Source organism: Micropterus salmoides, unplaced genomic scaffold (assembly GCF_014851395.1).
Source record: "Micropterus salmoides isolate LMB-PRFRI ecotype aquatic unplaced genomic scaffold, ASM1485139v1 Ms_hic_scaffold_9, whole genome shotgun sequence".
NCBI classification, from domain to species: Eukaryota; Metazoa; Chordata; class Actinopteri; order Centrarchiformes; family Centrarchidae; genus Micropterus; species Micropterus salmoides.
Window position 1 is genome coordinate 4,804,433 of NW_024044681.1, and position 21,000 is coordinate 4,825,432.

The 21,000-nt window shown below is 47.5% G+C and overlaps 1 protein-coding gene across 2 annotated transcripts in view; it reads left to right on the plus strand.

The window, feature by feature from the left end:
* The window catches only part of LOC119895510 (UPF0606 protein KIAA1549-like), a 252,782-nt gene extending 236,037 nt beyond the window's left edge, over nucleotides 1-16,745 (plus strand). Inside the window, exons 3-21 of one of the 2 annotated variants that reach the window (XM_038708673.1) lie at nucleotides 1,328-2,578; nucleotides 2,662-2,744; nucleotides 2,927-3,226; nucleotides 3,462-3,648; nucleotides 4,122-4,181; nucleotides 4,486-4,637; nucleotides 5,771-5,948; nucleotides 8,218-8,402; nucleotides 8,475-8,680; nucleotides 9,019-9,146; nucleotides 9,309-9,323; nucleotides 10,996-11,186; nucleotides 11,279-11,514; nucleotides 11,763-11,898; nucleotides 12,270-12,563; nucleotides 12,656-12,708; nucleotides 12,787-12,914; nucleotides 13,147-13,301; nucleotides 14,587-16,745. In XM_038708673.1, the coding sequence (XP_038564601.1) occupies nucleotides 1,328-2,578; nucleotides 2,662-2,744; nucleotides 2,927-3,226; nucleotides 3,462-3,648; nucleotides 4,122-4,181; nucleotides 4,486-4,637; nucleotides 5,771-5,948; nucleotides 8,218-8,402; nucleotides 8,475-8,680; nucleotides 9,019-9,146; nucleotides 9,309-9,323; nucleotides 10,996-11,186; nucleotides 11,279-11,514; nucleotides 11,763-11,898; nucleotides 12,270-12,563; nucleotides 12,656-12,708; nucleotides 12,787-12,914; nucleotides 13,147-13,301; nucleotides 14,587-14,811 (4,163 nt within the window). In that variant the 3' untranslated portion in view covers nucleotides 14,812-16,745. The remainder of the gene's footprint in view (nucleotides 1-1,327; nucleotides 2,579-2,661; nucleotides 2,745-2,926; nucleotides 3,227-3,461; nucleotides 3,649-4,121; nucleotides 4,182-4,485; nucleotides 4,638-5,770; nucleotides 5,949-8,217; nucleotides 8,403-8,474; nucleotides 8,681-9,018; nucleotides 9,147-9,308; nucleotides 9,324-10,995; nucleotides 11,187-11,278; nucleotides 11,515-11,762; nucleotides 11,899-12,269; nucleotides 12,564-12,655; nucleotides 12,709-12,786; nucleotides 12,915-13,146; nucleotides 13,302-14,586) is intronic. The other variant, XM_038708674.1, reaches the window with a different exon arrangement.
* Nucleotides 16,746-21,000: the final 4,255 nt, after the last annotated feature.

Here is a 21,000-nt window from a genome sequence, read left to right on the forward strand (position 1 = left end):
CCTCTGGGTTAGACAGGGTCCTCTGGTTGGTCAGGGTCCCCTGGTTTGGTCGGACAGGCCCCTCAGTGTGGGTCAAGCCACTCATTATTGGTCAGGTTCCTCAGGTTTGGTCAGGGTCCTCTGGGTTAGACAGGGTCCTCTGGTTGGTCAGGTCCCTCTGGTTTGGTCTGGGTCCTCTGGGTGGTCAAGCCCCTCTGGTTTGGTCTGGGTCCTCTGTTTTGGTCAGGCCCCTCTGGTTTGGTCAGGGTCTTTAGGTTTGGTCAGGCCCCTCAGCATTGGTCAGGGTCCTCTGGTTTGGTCGGCCCCCTCTGGTTTGGTCTGGGTCCTCTGTTTTGGTCAGGCCCCTCTGGTTTGGTCAGGGTCTTTAGGTTTGGTCAGGCCCCTCAGCATTGGTCAGGGTCCCCTGGTTTGGTCGGACAGGCCCCTCAGTGTGGGTCAAGCCACTCATTATTGGTCAGGTTCCTCAGGTTTGGTCAGGGTCCTCTGGGTTAGACAGGGTCCTCTGGTTGGTCAGGTCCCTCTGGTTTGGTCTGGGTCCTCTGGTTGGTCAAGCCCCTCTGGTTTGGTCTGGGTCCTCTGTTTTGGTCAGGCCCCTCTGGTTTGGTCAGGGTCTTTAGGTTTGGTCAGGCCCCTCAGCATTGGTCAGGGTCCTCTGGTTTGGTCGGCCCCCTCTGGTTTGGTCTGGGTCCTCTGTTTTGGTCAGGCCCCTCTGGTTTGGTCAGGGTCTTTAGGTTTGGTCAGGCCCCTCAGCATTGGTCAGGGTCCTCTGGTTTGGTCTGGGTCCTCTGGTTGGTCGGCCCCCTCTGGTTTGGTCAGGGTCCTCTGGTTGGTCGGCCCCCTCTGGTTTGGTCTGGGTCCTCTGGTTGGTCGGCCCCCTCTGGTTTGGTCTAGGTCCTCTGGTTGGTCAAGCCCCTCTGGTTTGGTCTGGGTCCTCTGTTTTGGTCAGGCCCCTCTGGTTTGGTCAGGGTCTTTAGGTTTGGTCAGGCCCTCAACGTTGGTGAAACCCCTCAGTATTGGTCAGGGTCCTCTGGTTGGTCAAAGACCTCTGATTTGCTAAGGGACGTCTGATTGGTCAGTGTATTCTGGTTGTTCAGGGTCTTCTATTTTGGTCAGGGTCTTCTATTTTGGTCAGGGTCCTCTGGTTGTTCAGGGTCTCCTGGTTGGTCAGGGTCTTCTGTTTTGGTCAGTGTGCTCTGGTTTGGTCCAGGTCCTCTGGTTTTTCAGGGTCCTCTGGTTGGTCAGGGTCTTCTGGTTGGTCAGGATGCTCTGGTTTGTTCATGGTCCACTGGTTGGTCGGGGATATTTATTCTCTCTCTTTGTCTCCCAGGTGTGCTGGACTACAACAGTACGGAAGAGTCTACATCCCGTCCTTCATCACCATCATCACCCTCTTTCTTCCCTCTCAGACCCCTGGCCCCCAACCCACCCTCAGACTCTGGTTACAATAGTAACAGTGGTGGAGCAGGCTCTGCGGAGGAATCAGACTCTGGTGCTCAGGGGATCCACCTCCTGCTGAGACCTCCAGACCTCCTGTCGCCTAGTCTCCCCCCACCCCTCCCCCCACACACCCAGCCTACACTCACCCCTCCTCCTCCCTGGGAGCAGGGCCCCTCCCTGGAGGAGGCCTGGGGCTCCGGAGACTACCTGGAGACTCTGTCCTTCATGGTACCTGATGGTGAGGAGCTGGCCTTAGCCACACCACTGCCCAACCACCCGTACGACGAGGACCCTGGGGAGGACTGGGTCTCCTATGACACTGCCTTCCCTGCCCGTCCCACCCTCCCCCTCTCCTCCCGCCTATCTCTCTCACCCTCCTCCTCCACCCCCAGCATCCCCCTGCACACTCGCCCCACCCATCCAGACGCCTTCCCCGCCTGGGACGAGGACTACGACCTAGAAGACATGATGCCTCTGGAGCCAACTGAGCTGCTGCTACCGGACATGAACAGTCTGGAGTACTACACCAATCTGCTGGAGAGGGAGAGAGAGAGGGCGAGGGAAAGAGCCCAGGACCGGGTCAACCCGACCGACTCTAAACCTTACATCAGTCCCACAACAACCCTGACCCACCGTTCCCCTCCGTCTCCATCCCCGAGCTCCGGCCCTCCTCCAGGACAGGAGCCCAAGCCTCCACCGGCGGGGCCCACCCCTCCCCTCACCCTTTCACCTTCTGTCACAGGTGAGGATAAGTCAACCATCATCAAAACTCCTTCCACCCCCTCTCCTCAAAAACCTAAAGACCACGCCGCAGTCCCGGGCAGACACCCTCTTCGTCCCCCTTCCAACACCACTGGCCGGGTGCCTCCCCCTCCCCCGCTGGGTCCGCCCACTCGCCCCGACAGACCAGAAAGGCCTCCCGTGGTCATAGAGAAGCCAGTGAAGCCTCCACCCACTAGGATCACCACCACCACGACCAAGGTGACAACCACCACCTCTGGCATCACCACCACCACCCAGATCACAGCCATCAGCCTGACCAGAGCCCCCCCAGTCACTACACCCAGGGTGGGTCAGACCCCGCCCACCAGACAGTACCTGTGTAACGTAACCAAGCCAGAGATGTACCTGGTCAGAGTAGGTAAGACCACCGACCGTCAGGTGATTGTAGCACCACGTACTGCCGTGTCACCATCAGCTGATCAGTGTCTTTCTGTCCTGCAGTCAGTTCCAAAGGTTCATCGGCAGGTTTCACTCAAGTCAGAGATCTTCTGAAGAGAGAGTTCAACCGCTCAGTGGAGCTTCAGGTACAAACCTCATCCAGCACAACCAGCAGCGTAGACCTGCTCTCACACTGCAGACTCATCCCTGAGTTTCTAACGTTTCCTCCTCCTGTAGTACAGAAAGAGATCAGAACACTGACTTTATTTCAGCTTAACTGTAGTTTACTCTAGTAACCTTTACTGTCACGTCTCTGCTTCTACATCAGTTCCTGAGAACTCCGTCCAGTTTTGCCTTCCGTGTCGTGTCAGGACCGTTGATCTTCACCGCCATGTCCGTCATCAACGCCCTCCGCCAACCACCACGCGGCTCCGGCCCCATCCCCAGCGTGTCACCACTCTACACCGTACCTGACCTCAGGTACCAGGTCCACACTGTGCTGCAGTTTGTCCCCGCCCACGTCGACGTCAGAGTCTGTAACTTCAGCGAAAGGATTGAGAGAGGGCTGATGATGGCGTACGCCGAGACGCGGAGACAATCACACGAGGCAGGAAACGTCACCGTACAGGTGAGTCTGAGTCTGTCATACCTGCAACTAATAAATATTTTCTCTATGACCTTTTCATCACTTAATTGTCTAATAATTAGAATTATTAAAATTGTTGCTAGAGCTGAAAGTATATAGACTTTACACACTTTAGATTTAGAGGCTTTTGTATTCGAATGTAACGATAACGATTAACTTTATAAATAGTCACCCAGCTTCAGAATGAATGGCCGCTGTTTATCTGTGTCTTCTCCAGCTCCTGAACATCACCATGGGCGTGATCCGGTCGGCAGGTGAGCAAAAGGTTTCCGTCGACATCACCTTTGCGGTGCGAGATGGACGGGACTACCTGCCGGGGTCAGAGGTCAGCGAACACCTGAGGAAGCTCAACCTGGTCGAGTTCAGCTTCTATGTGGGATTTCCTGCCCTGCAGGTCGCAGAACGTACGAGACTCACTCACATGGAGTTTGCACGTGTTAAAACAAACTCATTTTACTGTCAGTAACATGTTTGTTAAATATATAAATACGTGGTTGACATACAAACATGTCATAACTGCTTAACTGCTTTTAACGTTTCACACAAAAATTAGCTGTATTAAGGCCAGTTTATTCTTCTGCGCCAAATCTACACCGAAGCCTGACGCACCTCCCCAAAACTGTACCTACATGTCGTGACGACGCAGACCACAAGAGCTGTGATTGGGCGGCTTGGTTGCATCATTTCCTCCTACGCATTTCCAGCTTGTCCTTCTGTCTCTGCCGGTTCAAATGTCGTACATACCATCTCCACCGACGCCTTCTCTTGTTTCTGCATTTTAGTAATTTCACTGTTCCGCAGACACGCCGAAGTATAAACTGGCCTTGACTGAGTTAAAACCGTTAAATGTGTGTTAATGTATGTTTGTGTACCACAGCTTTCCACTACCCTGAGCTGAACACGTCTCACCACCTGCGCTCCACCTGGGTCCGTACAGGTGAGAACTCACCTCGGTGCATGCCCCCCACTCTCTCCCTCTCTCTCCTCTGTTGCTCTTCCTGATCTTTCTAACATTGTTACCCATTAAAGAGTTTTCCAGATCTGAATTGAGGGTCTGAGGATGGAGGGTGATGTATGTTGGACAGACTGTAAAATGTGACTTGTGATATTAAAACTGACTTGGTGTAAAGATAGATGGGAGGTGTCCTAAGGTGGAAAATAGTTCCCAATGCATACTAGATCATAGTGTTGAATACCGTTAGTTTGAGACTCACCTGTACCTGTACCTGTACCTTTATCAGTGCTGTTGGGAGTTCAGGAGCAGCTGGTGGCTGAGAGAAGCTTTAAAGCTCGTCTGGAGAGACGTCTGGCTCTGCTGTTGGAGGAGGGACTGCAGGGGTCCAGCAGGAGGCGCTGGAGGAGAGCAACAGCTGTGGGCAACAACAGTCTGCAGGTATACACACACATCAGACAGGTATACACACACATCACACAGGTATACACACACATCACACAGGTATACACACACATCACACAGGTATATACACATCAGACCGGTATACACACATCAACAGGTATACACACATCGACAGGTATACACACATCAGACAGATATACACACACATCACACAGGTATACACACACATCACACAGGTATATACACATCAGACCGGTATACACACATCAACAGGTATACACACATCGACAGGTATACACACATCAGACAGATATACACACACATCACACAGGTATACACACGCATCAGACAGGTATACACACACATCACACAGGTATACACACATCACACAGGTATACACACATGTCACAGGTATACACAAATCAAACAGATACACACACATCACACAGGCATACACACATCAGACAGATATACACACACATCACACAGGTATACACACATCAGACAGATATACACACACATCACACAGGTATACACACACATCACACAGGTATATACACATCAGACCGGTATACACACATCAACAGGTATACACACATCGACAGGTATCCACACATCAGACAGATATACACACACATCACACAGGCATACACACATCAGACAGATATACACACACATCACACAGATATACACACATGTCACAGGTATACACAAATCAAACAGATACACACACATCAGACAGATATACACACACATCACACAGGTATACACACACTGACAGGTATACACACACATCACACAGGTATACACACACTGACAGGTATACACACACTGACAGGTATACACACACATCACACAGGCATACACACATCAGACAGATATACACACACATCAGACAGGTATACACACATCGACAAGTATCCACACATCACACAGGTATACACACATCAACAGGTATACACACATGTCACAGGTATACACAAATCAAACAGATACACACACATCACACAGGCATACACACATCAGACAGATATACACACACATCACACAGGTATACACATCGACAGGTGTGCAGTGGATAAGACACATGGCTTTGGAGTGACAGAAAGTAAAGTGTTTCTGAGATCATCTGTTCATGATGTCTGATTTGTCCCCTCGTCGTGTCTCAGGTGGTGCGGGTGGCAAGGCTCTCGGGGCCGGAGCGCTCCCTGGAGGTCTTTTATTTTGTCGAGGGTCCAGGTGGTGAGCGGGTACCAGCCGAGGTCACAGCGGCCACCCTGAACCGTCTGGACCTTCAGAGAGCCGCCATCGTCCTCGGACACCGAGTCCAGAGACCGCTCGCCCAACGTGAGTCAAGGATCTACTCAGAACACAGAACACAGTGAACCAACTGATCACAACTAACTGAGTTCAGCACGACTCTTTCCAGAGATGATGCTTCATGCTGATCACCTGTTTCCCACCTGTCCCTCACCTGTCTCTAACCTGTGTCTCATCTGTCTCTAACCTGTCTCCCACCGGTCTCCCATCTGTCTACCACCTGTCTCTAACCTGTCCCTCACCTGTCTCCGACCTGTGTCTCACATGTCTCCAACATGTCTCTCACCTGTCTCTAACCTGTCCCTCACCTGTGTCTCACCTGTGTCTCACCTGTCTCCAACCTGTCTCTAACCCGTCTCCCATCTGTCTCCCACCTGTCTCTAACCTGTGTCTCACCTGTCTCTAACTTGTCCCTCAACTGTCTCCTGCCTGTCCCTCACCTGTCTCTAACCTGTCTCCCATCTGTCTACCACCTGTCTCTAACCTGTCCCTCACCTGTCTCCCACCTGTCTCTAACCTGTCCCTCAATTGTCTCCCACCTGTCCCTCACCTGTCCCTCACCTGTGTCTAACCTGTGTCTAACCTGTGTCTCACCTGTCTCCAACCTGTCTCTAACCCGTCTCCCACCTGTCTCCCATCTGTCTCTAACCTGTGCCTCACTTGTCTCCCACCTGTCCCTCACCTGTCTCTAACCTGTGTCTCACCTGTCTCTAACCTGTCCCTCACCTGTCTCCCACCTGTCCCTTACATGTCTCTAACCTGTCCCTCAATTGTCTCCCACCTGTCCCTCACCTGTCTCTAACCTGTCCCTCACCTTTCTCTAACCTGTCTCTAACCTGTGTCTCACCTGTCTCTAACCCGTCTCCCACCTGTCTCCCATCTGTCTACCACCTGTCTCTAACCTGTCCCTCACTTGTCTCCCACCTGTCCCTCACCTGTCTCTAACCTGTGTCTCACCTGTCTCTAACCTGTCCCTCACCTGTCTCGAACCTGTCTCCCATCTGTCTACCACCTGTCTCTAACCTGTCCCTCACCTGTCTCCCACCTGTTTCCCTCACCTGTCTCTAACCTGTCCCTCACTTGTCTCCCACCTGTCTACCACCTGTCTCTAATCTGTGTCTCACCTGTCCCTCACCTGTCCCTAACCTGTGTCTCACCTGTCTCTAACCTGTGTCTCACCTGTCTCCCATCTGTCTACCACCTGTCCCTCACCTGTCCCTCACCCGTCTCTAACCTGTCTCCCACCTGTCTCTAACCTGTCTCTCACCTGTCTCTCAACTGTCTCTAACCTGTGTCCCACCTGTCTACTGCCTGTCTACTGCCTGTCTCTAACCTTTCCCTCATCTGTCTCTAACCTGTGTCTCACCTGTCCCTCACCTGTCTCTAACTTGTCCCTCACCTGTCCCTCACCTGTCTCTAACCTGTCTCACTTGTCTCCCACCTGTCTCTAACCTGTCCCTCACCTGTCTCTAACTTGTCCCTCAACTGTCTCCTGCCTGTCCCTCACCTGTCTCTAACCTGACTCCCATTTGTCCCTCACCTGTCTCTAACCTGTCCCTCACCTGTCTCTAACCTGTCTCTAACCTGACTCCCATTTGTCCCTCACCTGTCTCTAACCTGTCCCTCACCTGTCTCACTTGTCTCCCACCTGTCTCTAACCTGTCCCTCACCTTTCCCTAACCTGTCCCTCACCTGTCCCTCACCTGTCTCTAACCTGTGTCTCACCTGTCTCTAACCTGTCTCCCACCTGTCTCTAACCTGACTCCCATCTGTCTCCCACCTGTCTCTAACCTGTCTCTAACCTGACTCCCACCTGTCTCTAACCTGACTCCCATTTGTCTCCCACCTGTCTCTAACCTGTCTCCCACCTGTCTCTCACTTGTCTCCCATCTGTCCCTCACCTGTCTCTAACCTGACTCCCATTTGTCTCCCACCTGTCTCTAACCTGTCTCCCACCTGTCTCTCACCTGTCTCCCATCTGTCCCTCACCTGTCTCTAACCTGACTCCCATTTGTCCCTCACCTGTCTCTAACCTGTCTCCCACCTGTCTCTCACTTGTCTCCCATCTGTCCCTCACCTGTCTCTAACCTGACTCCCATTTGTCTCCCACCTGTCTCTAACCTGTCTCCCACCTGTCTCTCACCTGTCTCCCATCTGTCCCTCACCTGTCTCTAACCTGACTCCCATCTGTCTCCCACCTGTCTTTAACCTGTCTCCCACCTGTCTCCCATCTGTCCCTCACCTGTCTCCCATCTGTCTCCCACCTGTCTCTCACCTGTCTCCCACCTGTCTCCAGCTGTGGAGACTCTGACTGTCCCTCCAGCAGAGACTCAGAGCAGCAGCGTGTGGCTGATCGTCGGCGTGGTCGTCCCGGTCCTGCTGGCCGTCTTCATCATCATAATCCTCTACTGGAAGCTGTGTGGCTCCGAGAAGCTGGAGTTCCAGCCGGACGCCATTAACACCATCCAGCAGAGGCAGAAGGTCAGAGGTCAACAGGAAGTCATGACCACTTTGTGTCTTAAACGTTCCCACTAACAGCTGATCCTCTCTCAGCTTCAGGCTCCCAGTGTGAAAGGCTTCGACTTCGCCAAGCTCCACCTGGGTCAGCACAGTAAAGACGACATCATGGTGATCCAGGAGCCCGGTCCGCTGCCCGTCCCCGTCAAAGAGGCCACTCCCTCCGACGGCGGAGACCTCAACACCCCTAAATCTAAAGGATCATCCACCAAGGCAGCCCGGTCCAGCCGCCGCAGGGGCAGGTAGGTCACGTTTGGACAATCCAAAAGTTTTTCAGTATACGTACAAATATTCACTCTGCTCAGTTGTAACTGTGACTTGGAGCTTCATCTGTCCTCTTTTTATAACAAGTTACATTTGTTGTCACTTTGTCGAAGTGAATCCAGGTACGTACCTATTGTGATGTATGTATGAAGTCACCTGGACTCGTTTACTGACACACTGTGAAACCACGTCAGAGCAGCTGAACTAAACGACATTTCCCACAAAATAAGAGAAAGAAGCTAAAACTGTATTCAGAGAAGGATGAGATATTTGACACAGGACACAATAAATGAAACTTCTGTCTCCCGTCCGTCAGGCTCAGCCCGTCAGACGGCGACTCGTTAGGCAGCGACCAATCCAGCGGCAGAGAATCAGCAGAAGAAAGCACCCGACCTGTGGCCACGCCCAGTGAGGGCAAACAGCATAGGAAGACTCCCAAAAATGGTCAGACACTGTGACATCATCATCATCATCTGAGCTGTCTGATTGGTGTGTGTGTGTGTGTGAGGTTAGACCTGAGAGAGATGGAGGGATGAATGAGGACGAATGAGTGAAAGAAAGCTCTTTTAACTTCTGTCTGTTCTTTTTGATGCTTCTGGACTGAAGGGAGGAACAAGATGGGTACGTTATCTCCCCCTGATCAATATTTTATATCAACAGTGGGTCAAAGGCTTCTGGTAGTCGTGTAATTAAACATTATTAAAGTATTCATTGAGTCATTTCAGAGCTCTGCAGCTAGAGACTAGATGTGAGGAAAGTGGAACATGTGGCAGCTGCAGAACGAGAAAGAAAACAATCCCTGAAATGAATGCGGAATTTACTCCTGTGTGCCAGAGGTCCAAACGATGGATCCATTATTGATGAGATTAAGGTTCTTTTGCAGGCGCTTTATTTCAGAAGCATATTTTAGTGAAATTGAATAAATCCGTCACAAACAGGAAAACAATCCGGACTGTAAAGACCACGGCCAATCATTTCATTCGGTCCTGGTTGGAAACTTTCAGCATCGTGCTGGTTCTCCAGCGCTGCCTTCAAGGTTCAGGGATTCTGGTTCACGGTAGAGCTCTGAAATATTTTCAGATGCTAATTAACAAGATTTTTAAGGGATTCTCCTCCAGTATTCAAATATTGAACAGGTTTACCTGATCTGGACGAATTCATGGAAACATTGATGGACATACTACGGTTTTTAAAATGGTTTTCTGCAGGAATTGTGTAAAAAAACACTTAAAATGCAAAATAACATCCCAGATAGCCTTTAATTTGTACCTTAAAGTGTAAAGTCCAGTAATAATTAATGTAGTGGAATATATTGTGGGGTTTCTGTTCGGTTCTGTTTTAGGGGTTAAACACATTTAAAATAACATTTCAAGTATAGTTTCCAAGTATCTCAACAGATCAAGTACAAATTCTGGGGTTCACCCCAAATTTAGGTTTAATTAATCAATAAATGATAACATTTTAATATATTATGGGGCTTCAAATTGATTTTTCCAATAGCACAAATGTCACCCCTGAATATTCATTTAGGCCTAAATTTATATCAAAACAGATCAGACTTTCTGACAGTAGGTGGCGCTATGAGCTCACCAGTTCAGTGTTCAAATTAAATTAAAATAGGTTCACATTCAGCAGGTCCAGTGTTACCTGAACCACCTGGTCGGTCCGCCTTCAGCTCCACGTTGCATCAGGTTTTGGACCCCTGTACACCGACCTGAAAGTCTAGTCTCCATTGTGTTTGGAGAAATCATGATTTTATGTCAGTTTGGGGGAAGGTGACGCGGCGTGGGCTCCAGGAATATCACACTTTTATATGTAACATTTCTATGGTCTCTTTCTGCCGTCTAGTCAAGTGTTTGGAACCTGGTTTACATGCAGAACTAGTTTCACCTTTTTTTCTAAGAAAGTGGAGTCAGATTAATTGACTCTCTGTCTGTCGATTCAGTGAAAGCTCAGGAAGAGCCTCAGAAGAGGGCTCGCTCTCCAGGACGGACACACAGGAAGTAGATATTACGTTCTATCTATCGCAGAATAGACCAACGGAGTAAAATTACAGGATGGAAAATCAGGATGACAGAATTATCGCCAAACAGACCTGAGTCACGTGACCTCCTCTCCAATGTGGAGTAAAGATTAACCTAACCCTTCTTTCTGCCACTGTGGTTGCTTTAACCTGTTGCCATGGTTACTGAATGTTTCCCACACGGATCCATACCGTGGAAGTGAACCGAAGTGAATTACAATCATCTTCTTTTCTGACCTTTGACCTTTCTTCGTCCATTCGCTCCATCAGGCAGCGGTCCAGACGAGCTTCTGTCCTCATCCTCCATCTTCGACCACGTCGACCGCTTGTCTCGCGGCTCTTCTGATGGCACGCGTCGCCAGGCCAACAAGGTGCAGCTGATCGCCATGCAGCCGCGGCCGAGCCCGCCGCACGCCCAGTCCCAGATGAGCCCAACCCTCACCGAGAAGGTCAACACAGAGGTGAGACGCTCACACTCTCACTGCTCGCCGTTAGGACATTTTAACCTTGTCTGACATCATCGACCCTCCTCTGTCCACCTGTACTCTTGCAGGTGGCGCTGAGACACAAGTCGGAGATCGAGCATCACCGGAACAAACTTCGTCAGCGTGCTAAGAGGCGGGGTCAGTGTGAGTTTCCCTCCATGGACGACATCATGGACGCATTCGGAGACGGACCGGTGCAGGGCGACGTGGCGCAGCGTCTCTATAGCTCCGCCCATGACCACATGGACTGCATCCTTCAGGCCGACACCAACTCACCCCCCACCCCCAGCGACTCCAGGAGGAGGTCAGACTTGAGCTGATGGTCTTCATGTAACTGTAGAATGAAATTATGTCATATAGCTTTTATTATTTTCTATATTATTTTATAAACCAGGGACGGTAAAGGAAAAACTACTTTCTTATTTTAGTAAAACAATAAAACTGTCTCAATGTGAGCCTGGGCTTTGTCATTATGACGATTGATATCTGAAAAGACTTTGCAAGACCAGATTTACCATACTTTCCATATGGTCTGCATGTTTGTCCTTCCAGGGGGAGGCACTCTCCTCGGGGTCGGCGGGCTCAGCCAGGACCTGGAAGTCTTCCCGATACAGACAGAGACAGGCTGCTCACCGATCAGAGCGCCACCTACAGGAAATACCCAGGACTCAACAACGTGGCCTACATGGTGAGACATGTATATTCAGTGTGTTTAACCAATTAGCAGTACAGGTCTGTCCTTTTGGTGGTGCTCAGGATCTACGGGGAGCATTTTATTCTGGTGAAGCTTTGGTATTTAATTCGTCACTGTAGATTGGGGGTCAAGGGAATTGTGGTTCAATGTCAGCTGAGGCTGACAAGCTGAGTCTGAGATGTCCTAGATAGGAAAAAATTAGACTGTGGCATGCCGCCGTAGTCTCTGCCTTTAATGGGAAACACTGACGTATCATCAGCATAAAAGTGAACATTCGTGACCTAGAATAACTGTATTGATAGTAATATTAGATCTGGGCCATACTTAACATCTACTTGGTATTCTCTCTTTCCTCTCTTATGTAGTCGGACCCTGACCTGCCCCCAGACCATGGCAGCCCCTCTCCTACCGACGAGGTGTTTGATCCTGCCCCGGCCCCACCACCCTACATGCCCCCCCAGCCCTCTATCGAGGAGGCGCGGCAGCAGATGCACTCCCTCCTGGATGACGCCTTTGCCCTGGTGTCGCCCTCCTCGCAGGGCAGCGCCGGGGTGAGCGGGGTAAGCCCTGCCCTGCCCAGCCCCTCCCCCCAGGCCTGCCCCGCTGGCAGGCAGTGGGGCTCTTACCCAGCAGCCCCCTCTCACAGCCCCTTTTCTGCAGTGAGTGTGTCGTCCTGCAGCTGAGGCCATTTTCCTTCTGTCATGACCTCATGTTCAGTTTTCATTTTCTTCTTCTCTCCCTGTTTCTGCAGAGATACGCAGAGCTGGGAATGTCTCCCACCTCAGTGCAGGGCCTGCTGCAGAGGTCAGTACACTTAAAACTAGGTCCAGGTCTGTGGGCTGGACCTGAACATGTGCTGATTCTCTACTGTGTTTTATCCAGGCAGGGCCTGAGCTCAGGAGGGTATGTGTCTACTGGGGACCAGCTGCAGGAGTCTGTTTACTCCAGCAGGGGGCAGTATGAGGACCCCCCCTCCTCATCTAGACCGCGACCTGTAGGGGGCAGCACAGGTAAGGTCATCTGGATGCATTATTGATTCAAACATGATTCCACATATGTAGCATTTTGGTAAAGTCACCATATTTGTGATATCAGTAGTTTTTGTTGGTACCCTGCTGTCATTAAAGAGTAATGAAATACCCATACTCAGCCTGACCCCCCTCCTACACACATCTGAAACCTAGTCCTCCAGATGGGGGCTGAAAATCTGTTACATTTGCTGATTGATTTTTTTATCTCCAGGTGCGCAACTCCACCACTTAACCCAGGTGGGTTTGTCCAGTCAGATTGGTGTGTACCCTGGGGTGGGTCGCAGCATGTCTGGTCCCACTGGCTCCAGCTGGAACCAGCAGCACTCAGACCAGGATCTGTCTAGACCAGGAGCCAGCAGAGAGAGTGTGAGTTCACTGTTCTTTCGGTCACTACCTACAGCTCATGATCATAGGTGAGGGTTAGAACATAGATAGTCTTCAGACAATATCCCCAGTCTGGGTTAGCAGTCACCCCCCCCATCCCCACCCCCGGCTGAGCACAGACTGAGCCACTGAACTCTTTGCCAGAACTTTCTTGAGGCCAACTGAAAGTCCATCTCCATAGTCTCCCCAAACACAGAAGCACCAATGACCTTCTGACCACAGCTCCTGCCAGCCGCCTCTACAATGGAGGCTTTGAACATGGCCCACTTAAGCCATGTCTGCAACCTCTTTTCAATTCTTCCAGTGGTGGGAGTTGAAAATCCCATGAACAGGGGCCTCCACCAAACATTCCCAGTGCACCCTCACTATACATTTAGGTTTACCGGGTCTGTTCGGCAGCCTCTCTCGCCATCTGATCCAACTCACCACCAGGTGGTGATCAGTTAACTCTCTCCTCTCTTTACCCGAGTGTCCGAGACATATGGCCCCAGGTCTGATGATATGACCGCAAAGTCTATTATTGATCTTTGCCTAAGGTGTTCTGGTACCAAGTACACTCACGAACGACCTTATGCTTTAACATGGTGTTCCTAATGGCCACACAGCAGTCAGAACATTCCCCTCAGAGACAGAGAGAATCCAGACCCTCTCCTGGAGCGAGACCTGCGTGAGGTGTACCCAACTACAGTACATCTAGTTGGTACCGCTGCACATCCCACTCCAGCTCTTGATCCTTCCCCACCAAAGAGGTTCAATTCCACATTGACCTGCAATGCCAGGGGTCAGCATGCTTTGCCTGTCACGCAGCTTGCAAAGCAGGTGGTGGGTCCACAGTCCTGACTAGACCAGTGCTAACCAAAATGTTTAGACCAGTCCTGACCAGACCACTCCAGTCTAGAAGAGTCTGTACCAGTACTGACTGTTTGAGACCACTGCTGCTCAAGAACTAGAACAGTCTAAATCAGTCGAGACAGGTCAAGACCAGTTCTTGCCTCAAGACCCTGCTAATTCTCAGGTGGAAAATCAGACTCAATTTTCTTCAGTCAGAATCGAAGTGGAAAAAATACTGAAATGACTAACGATTGGCGTGTTTGGATCATGAAGTGTCTTTCACAAACCTAAGTTAGGAATGCGCCAAGGATGGTGGTTGTTAAACAAGAACAAATAACTGACTTTAATTTCGTTGCAGTTTCTTTTCCTGTCTTTTATCTGGATTTATTTCTGTCTATCCCTCACTCTCCTCACCCTCTCTCCCTTCTCTCTACAGGTGCTGTCGTTTCCTGAGTTCTCATCTTCCTCTGTTTTCCAGATGCCCAGCTCCTCATTGCGGGACCCATCAGCACCGCCTCTTCTCCTGACCTCACCAACTCCAGAGTACCCGCCGGAGGACGCCTCACCCTCTGCCCACACCTCTGCCTCTCTTATAAAGGCTATCAGAGAGGAACTGCGACGTCTAGCCCAGAAGCAGGCTGCAGTGACCAGCTACCCTTAGACTGGTCTGGATCTGTTTGGATCAGAACTCAACTGGTTTCAACCGTTATTGTTTTAAACCACTCAGAACCTTTAGGGACTGGATTAAAACCATAACACTGACTGATCTACACTCTGGACTCGAGCTAATCTACATCTGTGCCGCTAAATCCAAACTAACTCTGGACCACGATCCACATCTGGGGAAAAAAAAAACAGTGTCTCCTGACTGGAAGACCTCCGGTATTTTACAGGGTCCCGTCTGTCTATCCGTCATCCATCAGCTCAGTGTTTATTGGACGAGAGTTTGACTCTAAACTCTGTTTCCATTGAAGTGCTTCCTGAAGTGGATCGGCCAATGATCATCATGGATCCTCCCCACCTGATCATCTGGACTGGAATGTCCTTCCCGACCATATGGAGTAACCCTAAGCCCTCCTGTTCTTCCAGGAGTGGATGTTCTCTCTCCATCTTCTGGACAGGATCATTCCTCCTGACCTTCCAAGCGGATGGTCCCTCCTGACCTTCTGGAGTCGATCGTCCCTCCTGACCTTCTGAAGTGGATTGTCCTCTGGACCTTCTGTGGTGCTAACCGTCAGCCTCATACCATCTCCTCATTGACCACTTATTGCCTTTCACACTCCCATCAGCCACGGGCATCAGGTCTCCGTTCATGAACCATATCAATGAGGTCTTTGCACTGTCGACAACTGGAGGTGGCAAACAGTTCCTACGGCAAGGGAACGCAAAACAGGAAAAAAGAGTATATATATAAATATCTATAAGAATGAATATAAATATCTGTAAAGAGATAGAATACCAATGAGCACAATATCAGTGTAAGAGTTATTATTGGAGTATTGAGATGTTGCTTATTTTTATTGCTTATATATGAAAGTATACTTTAAATCATTTATTTTGATCAAAAAAGACCAAACTACTGTCCTGTGGTTATATTCCTCTTGTGTTTCAGCTCGCTGTAGATTTTGAGCCGGCACTAGTTTCTCCGTGGAGACGTTGCTTAGCGTAGCTGCTCGCTTGTGTGTTCATGTATCGGTGGCAATGAAAAAAAACTTACGCTAATGCATCGCTTTGATATAACGTTTTTTATCGCTGATTTGTTGCATCCATCAGTTTGTGGGCGGAATGCTATAGATGAGTTTATTACGTGACAGGTGGGTAAAAGTGTTTCTGTATTAGGGCAGAGACGGGAAACCAGTCATTCATCACAACCAGAGACTAAAGCTAGAAGCAGCAGCTGAGACAGGTGGTTCACTTTCTTTTTGTGAAATTGGATGAAAATTTTAATTTTTTGTCTAATTTTGCAGATTATAATGTAATAATTAAAATATTATGATAAAGTTGATAACAGTGATTATTAGTAGTAGTAGTAGTAGGAACTACGAGTGAAGTCTGTACCCCAGAAAGACACTGGAAGTCCCAGACTTGAATTGTAGATTTGGAGAGACCTTGGCACTCGTGGACTTCGTCCCATTAGGTCCTCTTCAGGTGTGGGGAACCAGCCTTTAACTTCATGTGCTGGTTGTGCAGCTGAATGACTGGTTCCCCTCTCTGCCGGTTGGCTGTTTCCTCTGTAATGTTGTGAAGAAGTCGGTCGCTCGTAAAATCTGGTTCCACGGCGCACAGGAGGGTTTGTTCGCCTCTGCTCAAAGCTCTTCTACAGCATGTTTGACTAAGTTTGAGGCTTTAGCTACTCGTGATGTCCCAGTTAATGTTTATTAGCATGCTGCTAAAAGATGTTAAAAAACAAAGTTTTAAAAAAGTAAAGAGTTGTTCCACATCAAGTTAAGAGTGAGCAAAGAGTGATTAATGTCACAGTGCCATAAAACCATCATCCAAACTCTGTAGAAGAGGTACATATGAAACATCATGTTTTTTTCTTTTGCATTTCCAAAAGATATTTTTTAATCTGAATAAAGATGGTTACAGTTAAAAGTGGATATGATGTTGAATAGAAAACAAAATATATAGAAAATATTTTATCTGTGATTGCTCTGCTGAACGGACTCAAAGATCTGCCCGGCAACAGTGCCAACACATCCCTCATGGACTAGAAACCAACCGCAGAACGCTTCACCGGCTGGAGACTTTCTGATTGGACGTAGCACCTGTCAGTCAAGCTGTAGGACCTGGCCACGCCACAGGATCACTTGGTGCTAATTCAACGACTTGAGGCGTGTCGAAACTCCTTGGATCACACACAAAACACAAAAAATTTTACCCTGCAGGTGTCGTGATTGAAAAAGATTAATCTCGTATCAAGCTCGGGATTCAAGCTGCTGCTCTGCAGGTTTCACAAACTTCTGAATGTTTCCTTCAATGTTTTCTATCGTTTCAGAGATTCTGTGTTTTCTAGATCTGTGATCCTCAGTGAGAATCCAGCAGACGACCAGTCGCACTGTGGATATTTACTCATGACAAAACTCACCTGGTACCAACATGTACGGAAACCCTACGTTCCTTTAATCTTGTGCACAAGATATTCACTTGTCGAAACCAGAACTTGTGCAAACAAGAAATCCACCTATGCCCATAACGTATCAACTCTCTCCCAAGTTTTCACTTTTGAACAAGATTCTAGCTCACGTGCACAACATTTATTTACTTGTCAAACAAGATACAAGATAATAACTGTGGATCTTGTCATGTTCATACAAGATACCAATGTGTGCACAGAAGTGATATTCTTGTGCAAACAATATAGTAACTTGTTAAACAATAAATTAACTTTGCACACACGATAACTTGTGGGAACAAGATACTAACATGTGCACTAGTTATTCTTTGCACATAAGAATAAAAATCCAATGTTTCCGGGAACATGACAACATCTGGATCAGTATCACTATTATACTGCAGTCTGTATTTGGAAAATTTAAAACAGGTGACAACTTGTTCTGTTCTTACCAAGAGGTGTGTGTGTTTTCAGGTTTTAATTATCACATAGTTTGACTCGATAGTTTTGTCATGAATGAACTTCCATACAGGTACTGGTCTGAGTCGAACCACATTCCTGTTGTTCCTTTCTGGACTTTGTTCCGAAATGCAGCTTCACTGAAGCCCAGACCAGGTGAGTTCACATCAGTCCAGGTGTGATGCAGGTAACTCAGTGAAGCTGCTTCGAGGAAACAGAGTCTGGAGGAAAAGTAATTTTAATGTCAAATCAGTGACGCAGGAACACTGCCAGCAGTCTCACCTGTTCAACAGCAGCCAGGTGAGTCTCCAGCTGATCTGACTGTGTCACATGACAGGACCTGTTCTACCCAAACTCTGTGTGAGCTGCATCCTGTGGTGTTTCAAGTCTAAAAGATTGTGTTAAACATTAAAGACGTGTTGAAATTCAGAGTGTGGCAGCTGATTCTCTTCTTTGTATTTCTTTTTCTTCTAGACTTTAAATAGTGAGATTGATACGGCTGCATTTAAAACTGATATCTAGCGACTGGTGATCCGCCTAATCCTTCCTCTGTGGGATAATGTTGGGCAACAAAAAAAACACCACAAAACAATCTTTATATGGAAACTCATTTCTACCAGATATGTACCAGAATATACAGTAAGGTAGTATTGATATAGCTAGTTTAAGTACTTTATATACAGTTAGCTAGTATTTATATACAGTTAGTATTTATATACAGTAAGCTATATTTATACAGCTAGTTTTAACTACTTTATATACAGCTAGGCTAGTATTTAACATATATTGTTAGTTTGAACTACTATAAATCAGAGCTGCCAACTCTCACGCTCAATGCTCACGCAATTGACACTTTTCGCACGCCAGTCAATTTTTACATAAATTTTGTCACTTTGATTATACTCCACCCAGCTGATGCGACACCGGCGGAAGCTGTGACAGGAATCAAGCGAAGCCGCTCTCGCGCAGTGAGTTGCAGACAGTTTGTGATTGCGTAACGTAGCTGGGAGAGTTTTGCAATATAAAAACGTATAATCTGAAGCGCAGCCTGCTCTGTTGGTAATGTGAGCTACACAGAGCTGCTGCAGTTACCATGTGAGGATTTATGGTGAAGTGTTTTCAGTTAGTTTAGTTTTGCGCAGGTCTCATCCATACAGGCCCAAACGGGTTCTGTGTCTGTCTGGGATCATATCAGCAGAACAAGTAATGAACAGCAGATTATAGGGCGGGAAGATTGTGATTTAATGATGACATTATTCTCATAAAAAGCTTTCTGGAGATGTCAGATTACATAATTATGTGGGATGGATATGCAGAAAGTTTTTAACATTCAGTCCAGGAGTTTCTAACTGAATTAAAATTAATTTGTATTTTATATTTTAAATTGTCACCTGCTGCCTGATGTGATGCAGAAAAGGCAGAAATTGGTGCAGAAAATTTCACCAGAATGCAGGAAATTAAGTGTTTAATGCTAAACATTTGCTGGGGGAGGACCCAAAACTAGCCTATAATAGGCCTATTCCAAACATTCTCGAGAAATAAAATAAATACAGTCTCTGGTTTTGAGACATATATTCTGGTGGTAGGACTCCCCAATACATGGTTTGGTCGACATTAAAGCTATCATGTCATAAGGTTGGCAAGTATCCTGATCACACTGATCTGACCATGATTATTGACTTGGCTTTTCATCTGCACATACATGTGGATGTAGCATGCATATTAAAGAGTGATGACCCCGACCCCTGCAGTGGGATATGACACAGAAGGCCTAAAATGATACCGAATCTCACTCCAAACTACATTGAAATGTTGGCAGTTTGCTAGGCTAGTATTTATATACATTTGGTTAGTATTTATATATGTAGTTTGATCTACTTTATAAACAGTTTGCTAGGCTAGTATTTAAATAGCTAGTCTGAACTACCATCCATTCAACCATCCATCGTCAACCGCTTATCCTGCGTACAGGGCCTGGAGCCAATCCCAGCTGAGGCGGGGTACACCCTGGATAGGTCGCCAGTCCATCACAGGTAGTTTGATCTACTTTATATACAATTAGCTAGACTAATATATAGCTAGTTTGAACTAATGTATATATTTAGCTAGGCTAGTGTTTATATAGGTAGTTTGAACTACTTTATATACATTTGGTTAGTATTCATATAGCTAGTTTGAACTAATGTATATATTTAGCTAGGCTAGTGTTTATATAGGTAGTTTGAACTACTTTATATACAGTTAGCTAGTGTTTATATAGGTAGTTTGAACTACTTTATATACAATTAGCTAGTGTTTATATACGTAGTTTGAACTACTTTATATACATTAGCTAGTGTTTATATAGTAGTTTGAACTACTTTATATACAGTTAGCTAGTGTTTATATAGGTAGTTTGAACTACTTTATATACAGTTAGCTAGTGTTTGTATAGGTAGTTTGAACTACTTTATATACAATTAGCTAGTGTTTATATACGTAGTTTGAACTACTTTATATACAGTTAGCTAGTGTTTATATAGGTAGTTTGAACTACTTATATACAGTTAGCCAGTGTTTATATAGGTAGTTTGAACTACTTATATACAGTTAGCTAGTATTTGAATATCATGGGAGCCTTCCAGCTTAGAACACAGCAGGTGCTTCATGTTTTTATCCTGTGCTGCATTACTGTGTGTCTGATCTGAAGTGAACAGCTAGCAGACCAACACTGAGTCAACGTTGAATCAATGTTAGCTTGCTTTGTGTGAAGGGAACCTCCCAGTTTAAAAACACATCCCCTCTCTTCTCCCGCCGGTGACGTGGTGATGACGCGGACACTTCCTGATTTACCTGTTCAGGTCAACAACAACAGTTTGTATCGGACTAACCTGCAGAATGAGAGGAGACCGACAGCTTCTGTTGAAAACACGCTTCTGAGTGAGTAACGTTAAAATATTTTATAGAAGTCTGAACGCAGCCAAACATTTGTTGATCGTTGACGTCCTTCGGTACAAAGTTCGCTTCCACACATGTTTCTGTGTCTGATATTAATCCACCGGTCCCGCTTTAAGCTTCTCTATGGCCGATATTCACCGTTTGCTCCCAGAGAGCCCGTTTAAACCATAGACTGTATAGAAAAAGGTTTAAACCCGCGGTTTAAGGTTTCTGCCCCAGGATGTCCGCGGGGTCTTAAAAAGTCTAAAAAGGTAATAAATCAATTTTGCGAAAATTAAGGCCATTAAAAAGTATTAAATGTCTTAATCGCCATTTAACAAGATATTTTTTCAATGTGAA